The 9667-nt window shown below is 37.6% G+C and overlaps 1 protein-coding gene across 1 annotated transcript; it reads left to right on the top strand.

Moving 5' to 3' along the window:
* Positions 1-4496: 4496 nt before the first annotated feature.
* LOC136846920 (cyclin-dependent kinase 11B-like) lies at positions 4497-9265 on the top strand. The gene is made up of 3 exons (XM_067118172.1): positions 4497-4599; positions 5356-5405; positions 8870-9265. Exons 1-3 carry the CDS (start codon positions 4497-4499, stop codon positions 9263-9265), a joined length of 549 nt encoding a protein of 182 aa, XP_066974273.1.
* Positions 9266-9667: the final 402 nt, after the last annotated feature.

Below are 9667 nucleotides of genomic sequence, written 5' to 3'. Positions count from 1 at the left end.
CGATACTGAAGGCCCTTCAGTCCTCTCGTTAATATCCCGGGCTAAACTCTTTATTCAAACGAAAGGCCTCGGCTTGGATAATACCTAGCGATAATATACAATGCCAGGCTTGTTGTAGCTTAGGCCTAATCTTCAGGTCACGCGTGGGAATTATGTAAGGCCTTGTTTCCTCTCCCCGCCCCCGTCCAACCCCCCTTTTTGGTTTACTGTACTTTTGGAAGTTGGGTTTCCGATCGTAAATGTATATGCAGTTGCAAGTGGGGGCTGTGTGCGGGAATAATTTCTACGGTGAATGTTTTTGTTTTTATTTTTTTTTTTTATCCGTTAATTCCAGAGCCCTTTGTATAACACGATTGTGTGATATATATATATATATATATATATATATATATATATATATATATATATATATATATATAGATAGATAGATAGATAGATAGATAGATAGATAGATAGATAGATAGATAGATAGATAGATAGATAGATAGATATATATATATATATATATATATATATATATATATATATATATATATATATATATTATACATGCATGCATGTACTTTCAAAATAATTCACCAGTGCATATGCTATACCGTCTGTGAAAGTTGCAAATAAATTGATTATACATGTAGGAAGAAACCTCTGTGGACTGAAATGTGGCACGATTGAGAAGTGAAAGAAAATATTCATGGCTATCCTGAAGTTTAAAAACATATAAAAAAACTTGTTAAATATCTTTTAAATTGATGATTTGATCGAAATGGTACTTTGACACAGTGTACAAAACACCTCCCGCTAATTTTTGGTAACAGCGCGTTGTCAAATGGTTTTAGTTATGGCCTTTACTCTTGACTTACGTGGTGTTGCCAAGCTTCGCCAAACTATGCATTCGAACGTCCTTTATCCCCATCCCGTCCCTCCCTCTCCCTTTCCCTCCTCATCCCTCCCTCAACCCACTTTCCTGGCCTCACCATCTCCCCCCCACCTCTTTCCTGTCTATAAGGGATAGCGGACGTTCGATTGCGTAGAATAGTCCAGCTGACTCATGCGACTTTGCCTTTAGAAGTCAAGAGTAAACGCCTTAACTAACACCATTTGACAATGCACTATATTACCAAAAATTAGCGGGAGGTGTCTTGTACTATTTTCAAAGTACCGTTTCGATCAAATAGTCAGTTTGAAAGATATTTGAGAAAAACGATGACTCCGGGTCCCTGAAATGGATAGTAGCAGTGACTTAGAAAACTAAAGATAGCAACTAGCCCAGGTCTACCCTAAATCTGCATGCCTAAAAGCAGATTAAATGAACTAGCATAATAAATAAGAATCCCAAATGAAAGATATACTAATAAACCTACCATTCTGCAAAATACAAACAATTAAGATGACTTCAACTATATAACAATAATGAAGTAATATAATTCAGTCAGAAATATACTTTTGTGCAAAACTATAATAGAGGTGTGATGTAAAAGGCTGGTATATTCAGGAAAAAAATATTTGCCATAAAAAACATAACAAAATTTTATTCCAATGTAATTAAAAAATTCAGTAGGGTGAAACTGAGTCCAATTATCATTTCTCATTTCTCTCTCTCTCTCTCTCTCTCTCTCTCTCTCTCTCTCTCTCTCTCTCTCTCTCTCTCTCTCTCTCTCCTTATTCCTTAATTCTCTTTCCTCTCTCCTTTCTCTCTTCTCACTTCTCACTCTCTCTCTCTCTCTCTCTCTCTCTCTCTCTCTCTCTCTCTCTCTCTCTCTCTCTCTCTCTCTCTCCCCCAGTTGGGGAGCCCAATCCACGGCATTCTGACCAAATATACTGCATATATAAACATGAGGACGCTGTTGATATGGGGTGAGAACGGCAGTTTTACATGCTAATGGTCTATGATTATGATTATGCAAATACATACCTTTGGCTAATGGAGTAATCTGTATTTATTTAAGAGGAGAGTGGGAGGGGGACAGCGCGTCCAGTAAAATGCTTTTCCATACATTTATGATACGGTGCATTATTTATTTTTTTTTTTATCATTATTTTTTTCCTGTCACAGACATGAGCGTTTTTTATAGCGATAAAAATTATCTCTTTTACAGGATGCGTAAACTAAAATTTCTATTCATGACTCCAAACGCGTGATATAATTATTTTCAACACTTAGCACATATTTACACTGCTGTTACCTATACTTAGCACATATTTATCATGCTGTTGCCTATACTTAGCACATATTTACACTGCTGTTACCTATACTTAGCACATATATACCATGCTATTATCAGAATCAAAATCTTCCAAATGAAGGTGATATTTTGAGTCTCATTAAACTAATTAAAGTGATTATTCGCTTACCTGAGTATCTTTCTTAAGGAATAATTCGCTATAAGTCTACAATAATTACGCACGAGTGAGCAAAGCATTCCCATAATGCATTAGGTGATCGACTCAATCCCTCAATCTCTTCCTGACTCAACAAGTAGCACATCTCCCAGAGAGAGAGAGAGAGAGAGAGAGAGAGAGAGAGAGAGAGAGAGAGAGAGAGAACAACAATGAGAGAGAGAGAGAGAGAGAGACAAGAGAGCAGAGAGAGAGAGAGAGAGAGAGAGAGAGAGAGCAACAATTGGGCACAGAGAGAGAGAGAGAGAGAGAGAGAGAGAGAGAGAGAGAGAGAGAGAGAGAGAGAGAGAGAGAGAGAGAGAGAGAGGAGAGAGAGAGAGAGAGAGAGAGAGAGAGAAAGAGAGAGAGAGAGAGAGAGAGAGAGAGAGAGAGAGAGAGAGAGAGAGAGAGAGAGAGAGAGAGAGACCGTGGGCCGACAGAAACAGTGCGGACAAAATAAAGTGCGGACGGACAAACAAAGCCGACACAATAGTTCTCTTTTACAGAAAACTAAAAAAAACACAATGTATCTGAATTCTCAGACTAAAGAAAGCCAAGGGAAAGTGATGACATTTCCAAAGATACGAAAACCATCTCACTCACGGGTCTGCTACACATCAAAGGAAGATGATTATTTACCTCGACCCAATGGCGCATGACAACGCAGTTGACGCAATGTATTGTGAAATTCAGCGGACCAACTTCAAAACCCCGATAATGCAATCTGCCTGAGGCAGAATCTTCAATGCGTCAGAGGTGAGATATACAATCATTTGACCTTTTAAACTTCAAAAGTTCTGGAGAAGATGCTATGCTTTACTACCCTATTGCTATTCTCATTGCACTCGAATACATTTTTATCTATTTATCAATTTATTATTTTGTTTTTCTCTATAATATGTTAATCTCTTCTTTCTGTAGATTCCGTTACCTTCTGTTACTTCCTGATGAGTACCATATTCTTTGGAAGCTTGAATTTCAGTTCAATGGCCCCTGTGGTGGGCTTGTTCCATATGAATAGGGTTCATCTTCTGAATAATAATAATAATAAATAATAATAATAATAATAATAATAATAATAATAATAATAATAATAATAATAATAATAATAATAACCTGAGGTAATTCAGAAGCGCCAGAGAAGTTCTTGAATCTGAAAACCTATTTCTCTCTATCAGCTGATTTTAGATGGAATTCTTATTATTATTGATGATTACGAACCTTATCTTAATAAGCATTAACAGTTAAGAGTTAAGTCATAGCCATCACTGGTTGAGTAAAAGATCAGTTGAGGAATTTACAAAATTTAAAACGATATTTATTTCATTTATCGAAAAACTTACATTCTATCTGATGGCCTCATTATTATTATCATTATTATTATTATTATTATTATTATTATTATTATTATTATTATTATTATTATTATTATTATTATTCAGTAGATGAAACCCATTCACATGGAACAAGCCCACCAAAGGGGCCACTGACTTGAAATTCAAGCTTTCAAAGAATATGGTGTTCATTAGGAAGAAGTAAGAGGAAGTAAAGGGAAATACAGAAAGAAGAGATCCCACTTATTAAAAAAAGATAAAAATTAATAAATAAATATAGATAAAAATTTATTATAATGGAAGAGGAACAGTATTAGGGCAGTAATGCATTGCATTCTCGCTTGAACTTCCGAAGTGCCAACTACACAACATTCTCTGAAGGAGGCTGTTCCACAGTCCAACGGTGTTAGGATTAAAGGACCTCTGGGATTGAGAACCTTTATTCTTCACAACCTCTTTCTTTGGGTCATTTAGGCAAAATACAGCATATATCCCCAGCCACCAAACTCCTCGCATAACTGTTTCATGACAATGATCAACGCATCTTCCAGTTTCAAACCCGTCCTGCTTTTCCGTAACTTACTCTTGTGTAACAGTACTCTACAGTACTTTCCCAAGTTAATATACCGCGTAACATTACGGTCCAATGATTCTAAAGCCGGCTCTCTGTTACAGTTTTCCCATACACAAAGGAACAATTATTCCTCTGACCCATTCCACTGGATCCTTACCTTCAATACTGGCGGGGGTTCCACACACATAGACACAGAATTCAGAGGTTGAGGGATGAATGAAGCGATTACAAGAAATGCCTTTGGTTGTGGCGTGGGCTGCCTCAGTAACCGGGAGCGTTCTCTGAGGCGTACCATAAAGGGGTCGCAGAGAAAAGGTAAACAGAGAGAGAGAGAGAGAGAGAGAGAGAGAGAGAGAGAGAGAGAGAGAGAAGAGAGATAGTTTTAACGTCGATAATTCTTTCGGTATTTTTTTTTTTTTACATGTTTTTGAAGAATATTATCCGGTCGTTTTTCGAAAGAGAACTTTCCCGCAGAAGTTGATAAATAGAAAGAAAAAAGAAAAAAAGATTCTCAAACCACAATATCATCGCTTACGTTTTTACAACTGAAAGATTTTATATACAGAGTGTGTGTGTATGCATGAAAATATTTATATATAGATATATATATGTGTGTGTGTATATATATACATTCATATATATATTATATATATATATATATATATATATATATATATATATATATATATATATATATATATATATATATATATATATATATATAGTCGTTATATATATACACAGTCTTATATATGGGATAGAAGCAGGATTCTAGTTTCATAAGCTATTGCTGTTCGATTATAAATATGCAAATAAATACTTTTGACTAATCGGGCATTCTATACATTTTAACCTGGGAAAATTCAGAGGGGGACCATTTTTACCATAATTTTTCCAGTGCTATGATGACATGTCCTTTTTTTTTATAGTATTTTCGACTCTTGAATTTATAAAAAGGAGGTATAGCTAACTCGTTCAACTACCATTAAAAGAGAAAACGTTTTGACACGTCTAAAATTGCACTGGTTATTTGTTCATTTCGTTTATCTCACCATTTTTGTTCACTATCAGAGCATTCATCTAGTTATGGCAAAAGCTTTGCTCCCCTATCTGCGATGAAGGTAGGTATAATCAGAGAATTTGCATAATTCCTACAAAGTAATAATCATTGTGCATTCATATGTAAATAGCTAAATATTCCTAAATTACAAATCCATGTACATTCTGAAATTAACCCAGAAGTTTGAATCTCTCTCTCTCTCTCTCTCTCTCTCTCTCTCTCTCTCTCTCTCTCTCTCTCTCTCTCCCCCTGTGTGTGTGTGTGCATTCATATGTTAATGGTTGTATGCAAAACTCTTAAATAAATAGCTAAATATACCTAAATTACAAATTCATGTACATTCTAAAATTAGCATAAAAGTTTAAATCTCTCTCTCTCTCTCTCTCTCTCTCTCTCTCTCTCTCTCTCTCTCTCTCTCTCTCTCTCTCCATTCATATGCTAATGGCTGTATGCAAAACTCTTAAATAAATAGCTAAATATGCCTAAATTACAAATTCACGTACATTCTAAAATTAGCATAAAAGTTTAAATTTATCTCTCTCTCTCTCTCTCTCTCTCTCTCTCTCTCTCTCTCTCTCTCTCTCTCTCTCTGTTGCAAAACTCTTAAATAAATACCTAAATATGCCTAAATTACAAATTCATGTACATTCTAAAATTACAATAAAAGATTTAATTCCTCTCTCTCTCTCTCTCTCTCTCTCTCTCTCTCTCTCTCTCTCTCTCTCTCTCTCTCTTTCCAACCTGTGAAGTACATTACAACTATGTACACTTCAAGAATAGGCTCATTAATACTTTATGGTATTTCAAAGGTGAATTCCTGTTATCAAAGTCTTGAACCTTTTCCGAATTTGAGCGCTAAATAAAACAAGTAAAAAAATGTGCCCAAGTTTCTTCGGCGCAATCGTGTTTTCTGTACAGCCACTACATCGTATAATCAAGGCTACCGAAAACAGATCTATCTTTACGTGGTTTCGGTATAGCGCGGTATGAGCCGCGGCCCAAGAAACTTTAACCACGGCACGGTGGTGGCCTATCTATGTCGTTGCCAGAAGCACGATTATGGCGAACTTTAACTTTAAATCAAATAAAAACTACCGAGGCTAGAGGGCTGCAAATTGGAATATTTGATGATTGGAGGGTGGATGATCAACATACCAATTTGCAGCCCTCTAGCCTCAGTAGTTTTCAAGATCTGAGGGCGGACGGGAAAAGTGCCGACGGACAGACAAAGCCGGCACAACAGTTTTCTTTCACAGAAAACTAAAAAGCAACCACGACGAAAGTGAACGCATTCCAGGATGCACAGATTCCGAATCGAGGAATGGGAATGGGAATGGGAATGCGTACCGAGACTCGACGACGCTTAGCACCGCCGTCAAGACAAGATGTGGGGCAATTCGACCCTGGAACAACTTGACTCAGACGGTGAAATATTCCCGAGTAGGAATCTTCATCGCATTCCTGGTCCTTACTTCGCTTTCCTTACCAAATCTCCGACAGGAATTGAGAAGCTTCCGAGAACTTTTTTTTGTTCAATTTGTAATTATACATGTCATTATATATATGCATATGTATATATGTATAATATATCTATATATATTTAGATATATATCTATAATATATGTACAGTATATATATATATATATATATATATATATATATATATATATATATATATATATATATATATATATATATATATATATATATATATATATATATTTAATCATGAAGCTACAAATGTCGCTTAATATCTTGATAGCTTAGTGGTAACGTCAACTGGAGTGGCTGGGTCCGTGCTGTGTCGTGGGTTCGCGACCCGACAGTACCAATCCATTTATCACTTATAAATTCTCCTTCGGTGATAATTCTCCATCGGAGATATTCCTGAGGTAGCGTGAAAAAAAATTTGATATTAAGCGACACTTATATATATAGCTTCATGATTGTATATAAATCACGGTGTGATAAAATATATATATATATATATATATATATATATATATATATATATATATATATATATATATATATATATATATATATATATATATATATATATATATATATATATATATATATATATATATATATATCACATTTTTCATATAATTCACACAAGTTGTCCATAACAAAACATCTGGACAATATATAAACAATGACAGTTTTTTCCTTTTTTTTTGTCAAAAAAAATCAGGAAGAAAGAAAGAGCGTAATTATAGAATTCAGAAATCCTAGGAAGAAACGAAGACTTCTTGAAGCAACCGCCTTTGATATTATATGTACTTTGAAGATAAATGAGAAAGTGGCCTTTGTAGTATATATATCATGTGCCCAAAGGACTGGAAGAGCAAAGTGAGGGGAGAGAGAGAGAGAGAGAGAGAGAGAGAGAGAGAGAGAGAGAGAGAGAGAAAGAGAGAGAGAGAGAGAGAGAGAGAAACATCTTAGATATATAAAAATAATCAATTGTGTCTTTTTTTCTTTAGAAACTAGTTAGTTAAATCCAAGACATAAACTTAGAATGAATGATAAATAACGGTTTAGGCTTCCCTGTGGAGAGAGAGAGAGAGAGAGAGAGAGAGAGAGAGAGAGAGAGAGAGAGAGAGAGAGAGAGAGAGAGAGAGAGAGAATTTTATGAACGTCTTCTTACAGCCTCCCCAAACCACAATACCTTCATTAGTCAACTAACAACCAGGTACATTATTACCATTAAGGTCATTAGAGGCATAAAAATTTTTTTGGGCGGGCCAAGCTGAAGACTTCCTGATCCTCTCATGGCCAGGGGATCAAACGCTGGTTCTTCAGTTGCGAGGGAATGTCGTCGTACCATTACGCTACATGGCCGAAAGAGTATCGTTCTATTTTGTAGTTTTAATTCGAAGTCTTATTTTTTTATTAGTGACCTTTCAAGCTATTTTATTTGGCTTTAGTCTCGTTCAAATTCTGTTTCCCATTTTTATTCATTTATTTACTTATTTATTTATTTATTTATTTATTGCTGAATGTGCTTTTTAGTTTTCTGTAAAACAAAACTATTGTGCCGGCTTTGTCTGTCCGCCCGCACCTTATTCTGTCCGCCCTCAGATCTTAAAAACTACTGAGGCTAGAGGGCTGCAAATTGCTATGTTGATCATCCACCCTCCAATCATCAAACATACCAAATTGCAGCCCTCTAGCCTCAGTAGTTTTTATTTTATTCAACACAAAGAGCCATCTCAATGGTTTTCTTTTACAGAAAACTAAAAAAATAAAAATAAAAATAAAAGACCCGAAAATACAAGAGAGAAGACCACAAAATCAATACGTAATCTGGCGAACCCTAATAACAATATCAGTAAAAATAATCATCATCGCCCACAGTGGGGGGGGGAGAATAGCTCCCCCCCCCAAACCCCCCACAAGCCAACGACCATTCGGAACTCCCCGAGCGAAGATAACCGCGAGAATAAATGTAAATTTCCACAAGTATATCGCAGTCAGAAACGCTGAGCAGAACCCTAACACCCTCCCCTCCCTCCCCTCAAGGGGGAGGAGGAGGAGGAACACCCTCCCTCCCACCTCAAAAGGAGGAGGAGGAGAGGAGAAGAGAGGAGGAGGAGGAGGAGGAAGAGGAGGCGGCCCTCCTCCTTTTCTTATGAGGGCATCGACGTGAAAAGACACCTCAAAAGAAAGAAGAGGAAGAGGAAGAGGAAGAGGAAGAAGAGGAAGAGGAAAAGGAGGAGGAGGAGGAGGAGGAGGCAACCCTCCTCCTTTTCTTATGAGGGCATCGACGTGAAAAGACACCTCAAAAGGAGGAGGAGGAAGAGGAAGAAGTTAGAGGAGGAGGAGGAGGAGGAGGAGGAGGAGGAGGAGGAGGAGGAGGAGGAGGAGGAGGAGGAGGAGGAGGAGGAGGAGGAGGAGGAGGAAGCCCCCATCCTTTAGAGGATAAGGGGAGGAGGAAAAGACACAGGAAAAGGAGGAGGAGGAGGAGGAGGAGGAGGAGGAAGCACCCTCCTCCTTTTCTTATAAGGGCATCGACGTGAAAAGACACCTCAAAAGGAGGAGGAGGAGGAGGAGGAGGAGGAAGAACAGGAGGCGGAGGAGGAGGAGGAGGAGGAGGAGGAGGAGGAGGAGGAGGAGAAGGTGGAGGAATTTCAGGAGGAAAGGAGGAAGAACAGGAGGAGGAAAAGACTGGGGGAGGAGGGGCAGGAGGAGGGCAGGAGGAGGAGGAAGAGGAGAGACAGGAAGGAGGAGGAGGAGGAGGAGGAGAAGGAGGAGGAGGAGGAGGAGGAGACGAAGAGGGAGGAGGAGGAGGAGGAGGAGGAGGAGGAGGAGGAGGAGGAA

This window comes from Macrobrachium rosenbergii, chromosome 16 (genome assembly GCF_040412425.1).
Source record: "Macrobrachium rosenbergii isolate ZJJX-2024 chromosome 16, ASM4041242v1, whole genome shotgun sequence".
Classification (NCBI taxonomy): Eukaryota; Metazoa; Arthropoda; class Malacostraca; order Decapoda; family Palaemonidae; genus Macrobrachium; species Macrobrachium rosenbergii.
Note: the sequence above shows the minus strand (reverse complement) of the source record. Positions and strands in the feature narration are given on the sequence as shown.

Excerpts from the sequence above, each read along its gene's own strand:
- LOC136846920 (XM_067118172.1), top strand. The coding sequence starts at position 4,497 with ATGAATGAAGCGATTACAAGAAATGCCTTTGGTTGTGGCGTGGGCTGC. Across the intron at positions 4,600-5,355 it reads AAAGGGGTCGCAGAGAAAAG|AGCATTCATCTAGTTATGGC; the intron begins GTAAACAGAGAG and ends GTTCACTATCAG. Across the intron at positions 5,406-8,869 it reads CTCCCCTATCTGCGATGAAG|GGGGAGGAGGAGGAGGAACA; the intron begins GTAGGTATAATC and ends CCTCCCCTCAAG.